Here is a 17,086-nt window from a genome sequence, read left to right as displayed (position 1 = left end):
TATTTGCCACCCATTTTATCTCTGTTCATACACGTGTCACAATAAGGTCCAATGATTGAGGTACCTGCATTGATGCTTGTTAGGTCGGGATATTGGGCTAGTTGAGTTGGCCATCAATTTTTAAATGTCTGAGGAAAAGAGTTTTATGAGAAAGGACAATTCAATTGGCATTTTACCTAATAAACAAGATTGAAGTGACATGTCATACATTTTTTTTCTCCTTAAGTATCCCCACTCTCGTGTGAGATTAATCCCATGGTACATATACGGTCGAATTCTGGAGTGTGGTTCCAACGAATTCACACTATGTGAAAAAAGCCCATATTTGACAGTCTTAGCCCGTCAAATTTCTCAAAATTTGACGGACCTTCTCGTCAAATATTCTCGTGTAGATTTTTTTTTTTTTTATGCCCCTGGACTATCAAATTATTGGAGAATAGACTTTAAAGAAACAAAAACTCCATAGAGTATGACCATCGAATTTGGAGGTTTAACAAACAATAGTACAGTCCTCTAATTCACCAATCACAATGAATGAAATAATAATAAAAAAAAATTAGAAAAATCAAAAACAAAAGAAAAATCATAAAACAAGAATATGATGGGCATCCATATTGACTGAAGAACAAAGAAGAAGAAACTGAATTAATATTCATGTATTAATATTTTGAAATTGAAATAGAACCAATTTCACATTAAATCGGAGAAAAAAGAAGAGAAAATTGAAGTACAAATCTAGAAAATCTGAGTAAGAAGAGAAAATACATTTGGTGGTCCAATTGATTTCCTTCACCGACATGCACTTGTTGATTACTTCTTTACAATTGTGACTTTCGTAGCCTCTTTTAGAGCATCTATTGCCACATTATAAACATGTACAGATTTTACCCCTTCATCCATTGTTTAACCAACACCTGTATGATGGTAGATGCATTCACATACCCATCAAAAAATGAGTTTACGCTATCACTCCCCTAGGTTATAGACATTTCCCCAAAGAATGTGTCTCGCATGTAGACTGGGACCCATTGTTGGCGAACAAAATACATTGACTAAAGCCATTTATTATCCATAATATTGTATCTTTCAAGGAGCGACTGCCAAGATGATTCAAACTCATCAAATTGTCTCGGTCATGTTGATGCACTTATGAAACTCTATTTCAAATGTCGGTTAAGAATGATACACAACTAACAACTTCTCTTGGGCTTCTCTAAATATGTTCAACTTACAAAAATGGTGACGGCTATTGAGAATGGGAAGGTTCGACTTGATTATAGGCCAGTCCATTTGCACACATTGGATGATGAAGTTGACCCATTCCCTCCGAAAGCGCGTGTTTATTGAAACCTTTCCTCATAAAGAATGGATGGACATAATAGAGATCACTTGATTACAAAGAAAGGTGTTCCAATAAAGTGTTATTTTCGTCCTGCTTTTTTTTTCAAAAACTGCATTGTACACCAGAGGTTTGATCTGATGTGATTAATAGTTAAATAAGTTTTCTAATTTAAAATAACAATAAATATTCGGATTTACATTCTTTAATAAGCTTTTGCTCCCTTCGTTTATACTGTTATAGCTCTATGTACTTAGGCCATGAGCTGAAGGTACATTTACTAGTTACTACTACTTGGAGATGATTAGGTAAAACAAATTCTACTACTCAGAGAACATTGAAATTAAAATATTTCTAAATTTATTCATTAAAAAATTTCACTATTGCAAAGAAGCAATACCTTTCTTTTTTGAGATGTTCTAACATCGTGTCACTCCAATAGAATTATTTCACATCTGGATTCTTGTTTTGGATAAGAGAGCGACGAGTAGCAAAGTCATGTCTTTTGTGTCTAACACATAGGTACAACAGTAAATTCTTAGGAAGTTGAGTGACCTTGTTACATAGTTTTCTAAGAGATATACAACCAATAATTAAATAAGAAATACATTCAAAAAGCTAATTAAGAGAGGATGAAAGGTGGTATAGAAGATTTCTAGAAGAAGAAAGAATACTTGACAATCAAGAGCCAATGCAAACAATTGACTATAAAGATTCCAACTCTCAATTACCTTGCTTTCTTATCGCTACAAACCGGTTCAAAATCCAATGATGTCTTACCCTGTGTCAAACAAGAACACTAAGCCTCATCTAGACAGAATAATTGTGTAACATATTCAAAAAAGGTTAAGACTGGCCACTTTGTTGCAACCAAGAAAATATATATGTTGACTACATACAACTCATTATACAAAACAAAAAGCACTTCGTGAACTGTGAAACTAACTTCAAGGTACTTGTATGTCTTCGTTGGTCAGATAATTTGACTTTCTTCTATTTAGGAACTTATAGCATATAAAGAAGATTTCCCTGCAATTGTGAACTTCTTTCAATAATGGAACTCTATGCGGAGTTCAAGTTACAAAGTCACTTTCTATCATTGATAGCCCCAATCAATGGCAACTTCACAATGCAACAATGCCCTTCCACATGATGTAATTAATGAAAAAACATAAGTAAGAAGCAACTTCACATTGCAACAATGACCTTCCACATGATGTAATCTATGAAAAACACAAGTAAGAGTTTCCATATGTCAATAATCAGGATGAAAGAAATCAACTTGACCTAAATTATAACCAAGCACAATATGAAGTATGAGTATAGGACATTAACAACATTCAGAAATTTACCGTTTTCCAGCCATCTGGATCAAAGAAAGAGGTGATCTTGGTGTTACTTCCAGGGATTGGCCCTGGTTGTCGGGTTATCTTTCCTCCCAGCTCTTGAGTAACCAAGTTAACAACCTCAGCACTTTTACATACATCATCAGTGCTCACAACAATCTGGGAATGACTATTGATGCATCATAAAACAATAATTGCTTTGCAACGAACATAAAAAAAAATATTGGAGTACATGATAATTAGGAAATTAACTAACCTATGCATGCTAATTAGGATTTGCGATGACATATCTCAGGAAAATGCATGCTGATTGGGATTTGTTAATTTCAGGATTATTGTCCAGATCCAAACAGTGTGACATCGAAGATCGCTTTCCATCTTCAAGTGAAAACTAAGGCCGGGATCAGAAAAAAAAATTATGCTAGCCTAAGTGGTTTTGGACTCAATGAACTTAAATAAAGTTGCATAAATTGAGATTGATAAATAAACGTACCTTTATCTATGTAGAACAGTTTCAGCTATCTATCTACATTTTAAATAAGAGAGATGTATTTCCTTACTTTTTGAATGTGCAAAATAAATAATTACTCACCCATGAATATTTAGATCTATGAGCTTGTACAGAAATTTGAACAAACAAAAATCCTTTAACAACCTCTACAAACAAGACAAGACCCAAAACTCCAATAACAAGGACAAAGAATAAATCGATCTGGAGGCCTAAAAACTCAATCCAAGAACAGATGAGAACTCCTTCATAAAATTCATAAAATCCCATGAACCAACACAATTGGAGGTAATTCATCCAATGTTTTTGGTATTTTAGGCTCATCTTCTCTAACCCCAACATTCATATTGGGTCTAAAACATACATTTCGAGCTAGTCTAACAAATAGAAATCTCATTTCTAGTTTGTATACAAACACGTCGAAGACCATATTTTAGATCTCTTTGAGGAAACCCAAGCAGGCCAAAATAGATCATCTTTCATATATTAGTCCATCTTCATTCATAATTCTCTAAACACATCTTAAGCATCCCAACTTTGTGAGAAACAGCTAGACGACACACTCCCAAGCATCCTTCATCGACTACTTTAGCTAATTTTTCCCAACTAACCCAATGAGTTTTCATCCCATAAACACCATCACCCCCAAAAATATTTTGCAAGGTAGTGTTTGTAACATATTTAAGCAAGGGAAAAATAAAGAGCAAATAAATTGGAAGAGAGATCAATCTGATCAAATAGAGTTGGATAAACTGACGCGCTAACTTTCTTTATTTCCTAAAATTCCCTTAAAAGATTATTTCAGAAGTGTATCAAATGCATCTTAACGTGTGTCCTTAGGGAGCCGTTAGTCGAACCCATATTTGCAATATTGTTAAGGGTATTTCAAACATTATAATATTGCTTCGACGAAAGATCTATGTCGTTGCTTCACGTCAGTTGCGTGTACACAAAAAATCATCTCTACCATATATAAGGCACATGGGAAAAAACAAGAAAAAAAGGAAAACGAACGATATGAAGAGACAAACATGGGAAAAACAGGAGAGTATGTTATAAATTGCTTAAACAACACAGTATAAGTATTAGGGACTATGTATTATTGGCTTACAGACAGTAAAGAGGCCATGTTTCATGGATCAAGAGGCCCTCATCTATTTTGATTTTCCACAAAAAGGTTAAACGAACGAATCCCTTTTTAGGGAAGTATACGAAACCTTATTTTGAGGAATTGTTGATTAGCCTAGGTGTTGTTTCCATTGAAAGTGATATGTCGGATAAGAGACTCCAGCAGAAGGTCTATTTCCCTAGTGTTCCTTAAGGTTCTTTGAGGGACACTCAAGACCACTTATCGGGTCATAATCTCAAGATTATGGAAGCAACAACAAACTTTGACTAATGCTAAAAAAAATTGTAAGTTGCATACATTTTCATAATTATTTAACAATTTTTTTCATCATTAGAATACATGTTCCCAAATATTTGTAAAATGTACTGAAAGGAGGAAGATATCACCAATGCCTCCATACATGGTTGTTAATTTTTAGAGAGGAAAAAACAGAAAATGCAAATAATAGTCACAAGAAAACCAAGTTATACCTGATGATGGTATTGTGTTGCAGTTTTAAGAAACTCTCTATAAGAATGAACTCCTTTGTTTTTATAGGGCTTCAATGCAACTCGTGCTTTATTGACATGAGGCTTTGTAACGGTTGCAACATGATCAATGTATGGTTTGGTGAACTTGTTGGCTTCCTGTCACAACATGAACCAGCCGCATGAGAGGTTTGATGTGCAACACAACGAATAAACAAGGGCAAGTATGATGAAAATACCTGAAAGTAAGGATCTGCCAACAGTTTTGGTAATTGATTGCGCATGTGGTTCAACATAGGTTGTAAACGACAACCATTTTTCTTTTATCGCAGGAATCCATTTCTTTACACAAAAGAATAGAGTATCAGAAGATAGTTCATCCAATTCGAACATGAACTTTACAAATCAAGTTCCCACAGATGACATGAACAGTTGAAACACAAAAAATAAGAAGCTGTGTCACTGATATAATAATTCATATTACTATAAAGAAAAAGTGAGAAAGTCAAGTAGCCATTGAAGAGGAGGAAAAGGTTTAGAAACTAAGACTACAACTCTCTCTCAAATCCCTCTCTATTAAACAATATGCTAAAAATAAAGAGAACCAAACTGTTATACTGGCATCCAACATCACCCAATAATCAAAGATTATGCATACAAAGTAATTTAAAGAAAATGTACTACAAAGGCTGTCAACACAGTATAGGAGAACTGTCAAAACTCAAAAATTTAACTGTTTCCACATGGGGTTCAGCCCACTTCTGAGCTTGGAAGACTAGATTAATCTGACCGCGTAATTAATTATTAAAGTATTCTCATATTATTAAATTAGAGTACCTTTTGCATTGTGACATCCAACACATATTTCCCATGTTCCAGTGTGTTGCAATAAAGAATTGCATATTGAAAACATAAACAATTACAAAGAAAAGAGGTCTTGTCAAATACTACCATTTAAGGCAAAGATATTTTACCTGACAATGAACTAAATGTGTAGCAAACCAAGGTGGAAGCCATGCTCCATGGACCTAATCAGAGGTAACAAATACCATGTTATTAATATATAAATTTTTTCGATAAGTAACAAATACCATGTTATTATTAGTCTTGCATCCAATACTTATTATGAGAAATGTCACTCAATGTATAAATTACACTGAACGCACCGAAAAAAGAAGTATACACGTTATAGGCTAAATGAGCACGTGTAAACATTATCTGAAAATACATCATTGTTACAGATTATTTGATATTCATATTTGATCACATGGAGTTGTCCAAGTGACTGAAACTACTTATGTGATGACCCAGATGGCTCTAATGCATCAAGTTTTTTAGCTTAACAACTCATCTTACTCTATTATGTCAGAAAAAACAGTAAGCAAATATGTAGAAATTCATAACATGAAGAAAAGAAAAAAAAAAAAAAAAGAGCCTACCATCCACTGGAAACAAAACTCAATGTGCAGATATTAAAAAAAAAAAAAAAAAAGCAGAGAGCATTACTAATTGTGGCACAAACTCAGGTTCTTAAGTAATGATGCCAATTCCACTAGCAAAGGGGTACAAAGACGGTAATGACGTCAATTCCACTAGCAATATCACGCTTATCTCCTACATGTTTAGCTAACAATTAAGAACAGATTTAGATTTCAGCTATCTATATATATATATATATATATATATATATATGTGTGTGTGTGTGTGTGTGTGTGTGTGTGTGTGTGTGTGTGTGTGTGAAAAGAACATCATAAGCCAAAGTGATGAACTTTCGAAAATTTAATTTCAGGTATAGTACTCAAATCTATTACCCATTTTTGTTCTGTTTTAGGGGTATATTTTCATATTTAGATTTCAGCTATCTATGTATATATATATATATATATGCTTTATTACTACCGATAGAACATCAAACAAAACAACTGAAATAAAGAAAAAAAGAAAGAAACTCACTTGTATTTTTCTTATTTCAAATAGCATCAGGGGGTAACCTCTTTCTTTTACACACTGAGCAGTCTCTCCACGTCCCCAATGGCACTCTCCAACCTCAACTTCCATAACCGTCACCTGAGGATGAAACTAACATAAATATTGAAACATTAGAAACCCTAAACTGACCTCATCAGATAATTACTGACACCAACTATCATGTTTTTGTATGTGGTAAAAAAAGGATGAAGGATAGCACCACGCTCTTGTTGAGGAGCATGGCAGTTATTTACGCCCTCAATATAACACGTGTCCCTTTTTTTTTTTTTTCCTATGTTAATAGCACACAATTCGGATATTCATGAAATTATTCTATGCAAATCAGACTTCCCCTCCCATCTCTACACTAATCAGATTTTGAGTTAAATTCCTACTTACCCATTAATTTAATTTTAGAAAAAAATTAAATAAAAAAGCACATCTTTGTCACATCAGAAGGTGCCATTTCAAAGCAAACATATGACATTTTCAAGGATTTTCTATTAAAAATATATATTAAAGAGAGTCAGTGCAATCCAAACTCTCTATACAAATTACAGACTATTGTGCAAAGCCAATGAATCCTTCTTACCTATGGGCTGACTACAAGAAAATCCATGAGTTGGTGCAATCCAAACATTTCCAATGATTTTCTTCCTCGTTCAAGAAGAAATGAAATCTAACTGGAGTATGAAAAACCAATAAGTCCCTCTTACCTATGGGATGGCTACAAGGAAATCCATGCCTTTAACTTGGTGTTCCAAAACTATGCCAAGAAATAAATCAACCTTAAGCCGACCACGAGAGTGCTAGTATTGTAGACTCACTGTAAACATAAAAGAACTGCATCAGTTTTGGATAAAATAAGACCAATAGTCAATCAATTAGTCACTTAGTACATACATAAAGAACTATTTGGATACCAAATGAAAATATGAACACCCCTGCAAAACTAAAAATTATGGATATATCCTCCCCTTCCCTCCCACCAAATTACATTTGGAGGGAAGAGTCAATTTGACACACTTAAAAGAAGTTAATGTAAAAAAAAATCATAAAAACTTCATGCCAATGTTGCATAGGTTGCATCTACTAGAGTGAAGGTTAAATACTTGCAACAAAGATGGGGAAAACACATAGATAATGAATATCACAGCTAATCTAACTATCAAGGAGAGCATAAAAAAGAAAATGTACCTCCATGTCATTAACATCCTCTAACAACTTACTTGCAACCTCAATATGTTACCTCATTAGCAACAAATTGACGTGTAATCAGTTGAAAATGATCTCATAGACAATGTATAAGAGGAAACATCTGAGGTTTCTTACATACAAGCAAATAACTAAACTAACCACCATAACTTGTCTAAATAGTTTAAAGAAGAAAAATCATGAAATCGTTCTTAATAAAAATATTTATTGGCCATCATGTACTGTGAAAATAATTCAGTTATATGGTAGCATAATGAATTTCACTATGAGATTCTAATTCTAGAGTTTGAAATCAGTTTCTCAGAAACAGTACAAGAAGAAAACAAGATCCTGAATTCTAAATATCTATTTACATAATCTAGTTCTAACAATCCAATATCAGAATCTAACAATCTGAACCAAATACTAACAAACCAACCTAGATCTAATAGCACGAGTATATTTCTAAAAATTACATGATTTGAACCAAATATAACTAGAATTTTCCCCCAAAATTACTGCTACACATTCAAGATGGAATACAAAACACAAACATTCAATAAAAAAAATAATAATGCTGCAATTAAAATACCAAATCAATCTTTAAAAATCTAGTTTTAAGATCAAATCTACAAATCACCATCATAAAAATGAAAAAAAAAAAATGAACCTTGATCAAGACAGATGAGAGAGCTTGAGAGAGGTGGGATTCTGAAGGACAATGGACTGGTTCAACAGATCTGGCTTCGAGAGATTACTTAAGGCTCTAGTTAACCTAGATTTCATCTTCACTGCAACATTTTCGGTGTTGAGAAATCGAGAGATCAGATACAGAGAGAGATGTGCTCGAGGGAGACAAACAGAGAGAGAGTGAGAGAGATGGAAAAAAACGCAGAGAAATTTCTCATAATCAAGAGCTTCTCATGAAATAGAGAGAGAAAGTGAGAGAGAGAGAGGAGAAAATGCACAAAACCCCAGAGAGAAAGAGAGGGGGGAACACAGAGAAATGGGCAACCAGAGAGAGAGAGAGAGGAGAAGAAAGGCACGAATGTTTTCCAAATTTCGTGGGCCGTGGCCGTCAAATTTTTGTATCTAAAATTCGTCGAGCCGAGCCCATTAATTTTTTTCTTCAATTTTCGACAGTAAAATAGGGCTATAGCAACGGTCGTGACCGTCGCTATAGGTACAAAATACCGTTGCAAAAGGATCTAGCAACAGTCAAGGGGGCCGTCGGTTGTCGTCGCTAATAGTCCCACCGCTAAATGTTATATCGACGGCCAACAATTAACAGAAACGTCGTTAGGTACAGGACTTATAGCGACAGCCGCTATTGGCCGTCGCTATAGGGTAGTCTTTTTTTTAAAAAAAATTTATCCTTCAGCTACGGTTTTGGCTTCGCCGTCGCTGTAGAAGCTTTTGAAAAAAAAAAATTTTAATTTTATACTAGCCCCCTCATGTATTGCTGAATATTGGAGATACCCCTATGTTTATAAATAGATGACCTCAACCCCAACTATCAATATGAAAAGACCCAAATGCCCTCTCTACTAGAGCTCATTGGGTTACTATTGCAGACTAATATAAATTCTCACAGAATCCAACTCACACACATTATAAGATGGTCACCGGAATCCAACTCACGCGCACACACACATACACTCCAACTCACACATACACACACGCGCAAACATACACACGGGCGCACATATACACTCCAACTCACACACACAAGTGCGCACACATGCGCACAAACACACAAACACGAGCGCACACACACATAAAATATTGTTATTTTCTGTAGAAACACTTATTTATCAATAAATCCCTAAAAAATAGTGAAAAAAAGAGAGAGATACATAGAGTTAAAGATGAAAAAGATACATGAAACTTTCAAATATTAATAAATTTAGCTCAAATGAAGTCCAGAAAGTCTCACAGACTGCTTATGAGATACAAACAAGAAAAAATAAAAGAAAAAATTGAAAGAATTTGAGAAGTTGTTACCCGGAATCAGTGGAGTACTCAGAGAGCTTTCCTTTACTTGAAAAGGCAATCAAAGAAACATCAGCATCGCAAAGAACTAAGGTCTCATGAGCTTTCTTCATTAATCCTGACTTTCATTTCGAAAACGTAACTTCTCGATTGATCTTGTTTTCGATCCGCTTCAACTAAACCTTACCTCTCCCCATTCTTTCACAAACCATGAAATTGACCTAAAACAAAAATCCTCTACACAATTATATTCAAAATCAAAGATAATCTAACTGAGAAATTAAAACCAACATGACAAAATTTTCATTGTTATCCAAAATCAAAGACAATCCAACTAAGAAATTGAAATTAACATGACAAAATTATAATTGTTATCAAAAATCAAAGATAATCCAACCAAGAAATTGGCTTAAATAAGACAAATATTTCATTGTGGGTTCAACAATAAAATCAAAGAGAGAATGCCCAAATCAATAGTCCCAAATCCAAAAAAAAGTAATTTCTCTTACCATATTGTTCAACCATGTCTAACAATACTTTCTGACTCAAAGCATACTCTACAAACAAAATCTCCAAAAAAGAATCAATATGAAAATTAAGTTGTCGCATTCTCATTTAACCCAAAAGAGATTAAAACATGTGCTTACCTCAAGGGTCTACCATCCAACAAATAACCATATGCCAAGTGAATATACCAAACTGTTTTCTCCTCTTTCAAGTAACATATCTGTAATGAGTTTTATCTGCCGGTGTACCCGATAGAGAACCACATCGAAATAACTACTACTGAAATGTTAGATTTTTTTTTTATTGAAATATATTCCTGATTTTTGTCCTCAATGAAACAATGTTAATCAAACAAAAAGAATGAGAAATAAAATCTACGGTAAAATAATTCATTCTGTAATGCACATATGATTCTAAGTAAGACTGATTGATTCAGAGCTTGGGAGATCAGAGCTTTGGGAGGATTACAAGGGTTTTTTTTTTTTTTTTTTTTTGATAAATTCAGGATAGCTGCAAAAGGTTGGAACAGGAGGTTTGCCCAAGGTGGAGAAGTTAACCAAGCAATGGCTGTTAATGTATGAACAGTTGCATATACATTGGACGATTACCGTGATGAAAAGGTGCGGTCCCAGAAAATAGTTCCAATTTGTCAAGATCAAGAATATTGTTGGGGCTGTGAATGCTAAACAAGTGGAAGAATTCACTTTTAAGTTCTTCTAAAGAAGATATAATCTCTGAGGCTAGTTTTAAGCAAGATTGATACTTGATAGCGATGCTACACATCATTATTTTCTGAGAAACAAAGTGGAAGGGCTAGAATTTTAATATGAATCCTAAGTTACTTCAACTAAAGTCTATAGCTATTCATAGAAGCTGGTGGAGCAAGTTACCACAAGGTGATTCATAAGTGATGGTATATTTCAAGAAATCTATGCTTGGTTTCTAGAAAACAAATCAAAAGTCTACAGTTTCTAATCAGCATCAAATGACAATTATATACAAGCAAAGGTGCTTCTATTTTTTTTTTTTTAATTTCTCTGTCAGTGAATTAAGTGCAGCAAATAAGATACTTATTGATATGAAGATACGGCACTTACCCTGTCAGAAGCAAGAACAATAAATTGATCCCTCTCCGTGAGAACCCGGTGAGAGAACTCGGGTATAGATATCACTCCATAATCCTTCAAACAGGAATCCCCAAATGCCCTAGCCATTGCTAACCCAGGGGCATCATCAAATGGCAACCAAACCCTAGGAACTTTGGGTTCATCTTGGAGTGCAAAGACCCTTCCTTTACACCTTTTAATCCGTTCAGCTTCCCCTATAACAGATCATGATTAAAGGAGTAAGTTTCAATAACACACACATCACTATGAAAGTAGCTAATATCAAGACATACTTGGCAAGTCGGGCTTCAGATCAACTGTTAACTGTATTGCGACCATGGAATCAGTGGCATCTTTAGATCCCAAAATCGCCCGAGAATCCCCAATGTTTCCCATGAAAAGATTAAGCCCCTTAAAATCTGATAAAAACAGAGAATTAATAATTGGAACAAAAAGAAATAATAACAGATTCTGGCAACGCACCTGTTTCACTATAGTTACAGCAGTGCTGCCACTGCAGAAGCAGTCCAAGGTAGGATGAGACTTCAGACCCTTGTCCATGGCCTTGAATGACTTAAGAAATGCTTCTCTCCACAAAGACTCTGTTTGATCCTCAATCGAATCAGCCTTCTCAGAATCTCCTATATCAAGAGTCTTTTTCCTATTAAAACAGTAACCACTCGATCCATTTCCCCCCGATTCGTAAGATTGCATGAATGAGAGCAACTTAAATGGCAGAGAATCCCTAACTTTCCGGGCAACGAGATGGCCATACGGACCATGCCCATCAAAGACACCACAAAATATTGCATCTTCCGAGTCAAAGTCCTACATGAAACAGATAATTTTTACACAAATTAACATCCATGAATGGGTAAGAGGACTTGATAGGATGAACAGAACTGAACTTACTTCCCAGACAACCATAGCATCCTGGTTTATGCCTTTGCGTCCTTGTTGAGTGAAAATGCACGAAGTTCTGCTCTTCCCATTTGTGAAAATTTGGTTCGGTATATAAGGTAAGTGTTGCAAGGAAGTGACTTGTTCTGAGTATGATCTCTTCTTTCTTCCACTCCTCCGTGATCCCAAACCAAAACCTGCTACAACAACCCCCCATCTGCTTAGTCCCTAAGAGACTTCATTTGTTTCAAAACAATGGCAAAATTAAGTAAGAAATACTCTGGTTTGCAATATTCCATTCCACCATTCAGCTCTATCTAGAGCTACAATATGTTAAGATCTCCTATCTTGAAAATTTTCTTAATGTCATAAACTTGAGCCATGGTGAGGTAAAAAACACTTATTAAAGAGAAATCTGAAGGACAATTTAATAAACACTGATTGAATATCTGCTTTGTTACATCATCGTTACTCACTACAATGTGCACCTCCACATATTACTTCCAATATTTAGCCTGCATAAAGGGTACAGAGGATTCAATTATGTACTCCACATAACATCTCAGAACAAATAGCCTAATTGAACCTTTTAATCTAGGTACAATTAAGGGTGTTAACTATAAAACAGAACTGGTATTGAAATAACTGACCACCAAAACAAGAGGGTATGTATATATTAGCCCCTAAAAAACTAGAAGGATACCTCGTTCTTCTGCTCTTCTTTTTTAATAAATTATACTTTAAAAAAAAAAAAAAAAACCAGGATAAGCAACAGGCTATACATCAGTGAAACTAGATGGAGCTGACTTAACCTAACAATGGTGTAGACAACATAGACCTAACACATGACAACAAAGTAGAGAGAACCAAACCTTCAACTCACCCCAATAATGGAAGACATGTCAACTTTGTATAGTGTTTTTGACTAATAATTATGTTGATTCTCAACCCCACATAAGAGCAATTTATAGTATCTTAAAATTTTAAAATCCTTTCCTATTCACGTTCTTGTAAAAACATTGGTATTCACATACCAGATGAAAAAACAGCCCCATTACATGTCTCATGATCATATGTTTTATGTACCAAAACATAATCCAATATTATGAGTTTAGTTTAGTTTAGGTCAGTACTATTAGTTTAGTATTTCATACAACTTCAAAATGAACTGCAGATAAAAAATAATCCAATACAGCTATAGGCCACCATTGGTAGTTTAGTACAACGGGAATATAATTAAAGGGCTAACCACCAAGAAAATTATATCAACATGGCGAAGTTAACATAAGCCTTTGATAGAACTTACTTGTGGAGAAGGAGAAAAACTCCACACAAGATAAATGTGCCCGTAACAAGAATCCACCCAATGACCACCAAGCTGCAGCCATTCAACATACAAGCACTTGATGAGGGGGGAAAAAAACAGAGTGAAAAGAAATAGGTTTATTAATGTCATGTGTACAAGAAATTGGACTATTTTTTATCACCTGATGTTGATTTTGAATATCTAGTACCTTTGGTGAGAACATCAACTTCGCTAGTATCCCGTCGTTCGTGAACCTACGAAAGAAACGACCTGATTAACAAACAAATAAAATAGTACGCAATCTTCATAAACAAAAAAAGATCAGTAAAAATGGTCTGATATAGTATTAAGAATTGAATAACAACTTGTCAATTCACTATAAACTTGTAAAAGAACGAAGAAAAAGACAGTTTGGTATGGGAACCATTATAGGGGTTGAACACACATGCTTAACACCTGCACACACACACACAAAAATGCCTATTTACCAGTTTTCTTTCTTCTTGGAATAATAGAAATGAGCTTAAGTATGCCTATTTACCAGTTTTCTTTCTTCCATTTCTGGTTCTGCTGCCCATGACAAAAATGTCACGACATCTTTCCCCATCTGCACCAAAATTACAAAAAGAAATGAGCTTTCAGGCTTTGATAAATGAAATTTTCATGCAAGCTTGGATCATTTGATAAGATTTTTATTACTCAAATATTGCAATTGAAGAATTGGGAAGAAATACCTGAGCTTCTATGACAGGGGTACCATCTTCATACTCGATGGTACCATCAAGTAAGAACAACGCAGATCATTATAAAAGTTTTACCTTGGAAATCCATGAGGATTCATAATCAAGTCGGGGGATATGTCACGTTCAGAAAAGGGTAAGTCCTCCTGTTGAACAATGATCCCACAGACACCTTTCAGCCCATGTCTGCTGCTGAATTTGTCACCTATCTGAATGTTCAGATTAAATTACATCAACAAAAAAATAGAGAAAATGGTGCACTCTCGTGTCTTGTTTGCATCAAAAAAGCTCTAATGATGATAATGAACCTCAAAATTGAGATGAAATTAATGCGTCCAAATGTAACTAAAATAGTATAGTGTACATAAAAAATTACCTCTGGTCTACGAGTGTGACGAATTATAAATTTGAAACACAAATTATTATCCTTGTCTGAGAAGAGTGCCACTCTATCAACAACTGCTGTCTCCCCTTGAGGACCTTTGTATGTCTGTATAGCAGTTTTGTACGCACTGCATGTTCCCAAGAAGGTAAGCTACAACAATTTTGTAGAATGCACTCTTAATATTTCTACCGGAACAGACAAAGTTCTTATCTGCATTTGGTGTTCTACATGCTGAGAAAATGACAACAGTGAAATGGAAAACTCCCCTACAAGACTGTCCAAAACCTAAATTAAATACTTTCTCCACATCAATAAGATACCACTAGATCTATCAGGTCCCCAGCCGAATGGTCAACATGCTGCATTACTAGATTCTGACATATAGCAGCACCCATAAAAGGAAATAATAAGCACAATTCACCATCATGTATGCATGCAATGGGCCTAAAACCCTCTCCATCATGGCTAGCTGTTCCAAATTCTCATGGGTCTAAAACAGTGCTACTCCCTGCAACAAAAACAATAAAAAAAAACAAACATTATGTTTGACTTAGGATTTTGCTTTCTAAACCTCATATATCATATAGATAGACAGCACACCAACCAACAATTTGGAAATACACCTAAAAAACAAAAACAAAAATAATAAAAAAAATCAAATAGTTAAATAGCCTACCGAGCATAGCTCTACAAATATACAACCAACACTCCATATATCACAAGAGAATAGCTTTAGCTTTCACTAAGAAGTTTAAGAATTCTAGGCTTGACAACCAACTCAACTACTACAATTAGAGCTACTACAATCATGAGAGTGCTTATTTCTATTAAGCAATAATGTCTCAACAAACAAAGTAAACTAAACCATGTTGTTTACAATATCTACTTAGCATTCCATAACCAAAAAGAAGCACACAAGGATCAAAGCATCACAATGCCTACTGTGGTTTGATACATTGAACCATAAGTTGGGTTTAAATATAATTCAATGTGAGTTTGAAAAGTAGTGTTCAACTTGTTGAAAATATACTATGGTAACATAATGACTTTATGCGATTCCGGATGATTTATATTTTGTAGACAAACTAACACTAACAAAGCTTCTTTTGTTATTATCAGAGATTTATTTCTAGTGGGAGATTTATACAGATCTGAGAGTAAACTTGATAATCTGAGTGAGTTCTCAAATTTGATAAGCAGAATTGGGGAGTGATGGTCTCCTGAAATCTGATTTTGTCCAATTGAATATTGGTTAGCTATAAAAATGAGAAATTACGGTCTTAGTTTGAAATTTAACCAAAAATTGAATTAAAATCATTGAAATTAGGATTTTGGTTTGAAATCAAACCAAAATTTGAATCAACGCTATAGAAATTAGGATTATACAGAAAAATCAACAAAATATGCAGAAAAATCTAGGGTTTAGGGATCGATTGAAGAGAAAAATTAACAAAATATGTATGGAAACATACCTAAATTTTCGAGGTCGAAATCAGATCGGATCTGTTTAGTTGAACCCTCACGCGTTTGAGAGATCAAGAGAAAGAGAGAGAGATCGATAGAGAGGCAGAGAGAGATCGACGGAGACAGATCTGTCGAGTATGAGATGAGAGAGAGACAGAGGCTTCGTTTTCGATTTGCAAACGAGAGAGAGAGAGTGAGGCTTCATTTTCGAGTGCCATTTCCTTCTCTACTAAAGCAATCAACGGAGATGAGAGAGAGAGAATGACATTTCCAGTTTCAGACGAGAGAGAGTGGTTGATTTCGTTTGAGACGAGAGACAACAAGAGTGAAGGAATCGAAAACAAGAGTTTCAGACAAACTCGGACAAACTTTCAACGAGAGTGAGTGAGTAAACAGAGAGTGTGAGTGAGTTACGCGAAATAAACAATCTATACCGACGGTCAAACTTTGACCGTCATCAAAAGTTGTTGTGGTAGCTCATTTTTCCTGTAGTGGTAGTGTCATTGCTTCATGGGGTTTCAAACACTTGATCTATGTCTTGGAGAGCTTATTAAGAAAATGATATACCATGCACGCTTGTGACTTTTGTGTGAAATCATTTATTGAGAAACTATATATCTAACATAGAATGCTCAACTATAGTGGTTGATAATTAATCTTACGTACATATTCTCTTGAAACATAATGGAAAAGACCTTGTTTAGAATTATGGGAATGACAAGGAGGTATTGATAA

General features: G+C 34.7%; 2 protein-coding genes across 16 annotated transcripts; both read right to left on the bottom strand.

The window, feature by feature from the left end:
* Window positions 1–231: 231 nt before the first annotated feature.
* Window positions 232–7,993, bottom strand: LOC147387895 (uncharacterized). 11 transcript variants are annotated; one of them, XR_015171206.1, is made up of 10 exons: window positions 7,474–7,993; window positions 6,743–6,868; window positions 5,764–5,817; window positions 5,029–5,131; window positions 4,793–4,948; window positions 2,692–2,844; window positions 2,071–2,120; window positions 1,740–1,910; window positions 1,233–1,389; window positions 235–1,097 (listed from the first exon to the last, which is right to left on the bottom strand). XR_015171206.1 is itself a non-coding variant. In XM_086420471.1 (9 exons), the coding sequence occupies exons 4-8, from the start codon at window positions 5,083–5,085 to the stop codon at window positions 1,784–1,786; spliced, it is 543 nt and encodes a 180-aa protein (XP_086276597.1). In that variant the 5' UTR covers window positions 5,086–5,131; window positions 5,764–5,817; window positions 6,743–6,868; window positions 7,474–7,993; the 3' UTR covers window positions 236–1,389; window positions 1,740–1,783. The 11 variants fall into 11 exon arrangements, 7 of the variants coding, with proteins under 7 accessions (XP_086276601.1, XP_086276603.1, XP_086276597.1 ...); XM_086420471.1 differs by having other exon boundaries at window positions 236–1,389; XM_086420472.1 differs by having other exon boundaries at window positions 236–1,389; window positions 6,743–6,856.
* A 1,112-nt stretch (window positions 7,994–9,105) lies between these two features.
* Window positions 9,106–16,749, bottom strand: LOC147387894 (putative protein phosphatase 2C 52). Of its 5 annotated transcripts, none has more exons than XM_086420466.1 (12): window positions 16,360–16,749; window positions 14,879–15,395; window positions 14,581–14,711; window positions 14,304–14,369; window positions 14,187–14,218; window positions 13,944–14,016; window positions 13,763–13,834; window positions 12,469–12,653; window positions 12,040–12,384; window positions 11,850–11,967; window positions 11,548–11,771; window positions 9,106–10,164 (listed from the first exon to the last, which is right to left on the bottom strand). In XM_086420466.1, exons 3-12 carry the CDS (start codon window positions 14,591–14,593, stop codon window positions 10,120–10,122), a joined length of 1,173 nt encoding a protein of 390 aa, XP_086276592.1. In that variant the 5' UTR covers window positions 14,594–14,711; window positions 14,879–15,395; window positions 16,360–16,749; the 3' UTR covers window positions 9,106–10,119. The 5 variants fall into 5 exon arrangements, with proteins under 5 accessions (XP_086276592.1, XP_086276593.1, XP_086276594.1 ...); XM_086420467.1 differs by having other exon boundaries at window positions 14,581–14,707; XM_086420468.1 differs by having other exon boundaries at window positions 13,971–14,016; window positions 16,360–16,748.
* Between the last annotated feature and the right edge of the window lie 337 nt (window positions 16,750–17,086).

Source organism: Akebia trifoliata, chromosome 13, assembly GCF_017979445.1.
Source record: "Akebia trifoliata isolate Shusen 1 chromosome 13, ASM1797944v1, whole genome shotgun sequence".
Classification (NCBI taxonomy): Eukaryota; Viridiplantae; Streptophyta; class Magnoliopsida; order Ranunculales; family Lardizabalaceae; genus Akebia; species Akebia trifoliata.
Note: the sequence above shows the minus strand (reverse complement) of the source record. Positions and strands in the feature narration are given on the sequence as shown.

What these genes read in the sequence shown, in the direction of transcription:
- LOC147387895 (XM_086420471.1), bottom strand. Translation starts at nt 5,085, where the DNA reads ATGTTGAACCACATGCGCAATCAATTACCAAAACTGTTGGCAGATCCT. An exon ending in CAACACAATACCATCATCAG is followed by an intron (nt 2,845 to 4,792) that starts GTATAACTTGGT and finishes AGTCATTCCCAG; the next exon opens with ATTGTTGTGAGCACTGATGA. An exon ending in TGTAGCGATAAGAAAGCAAG is followed by an intron (nt 1,911 to 2,070) that starts GTAATTGAGAGT and finishes TATATCTCTTAG; the next exon opens with AAAACTATGTAACAAGGTCA.
- LOC147387894 (XM_086420466.1), bottom strand. An exon ending in ATATTCAAAATCAACATCAG is followed by an intron (nt 13,835 to 13,943) that starts GTGATAAAAAAT and finishes GAATGGCTGCAG; the next exon opens with CTTGGTGGTCATTGGGTGGA. An exon ending in CTGTAACTATAGTGAAACAG is followed by an intron (nt 11,968 to 12,039) that starts GTGCGTTGCCAG and finishes TCAGATTTTAAG; the next exon opens with GGGCTTAATCTTTTCATGGG.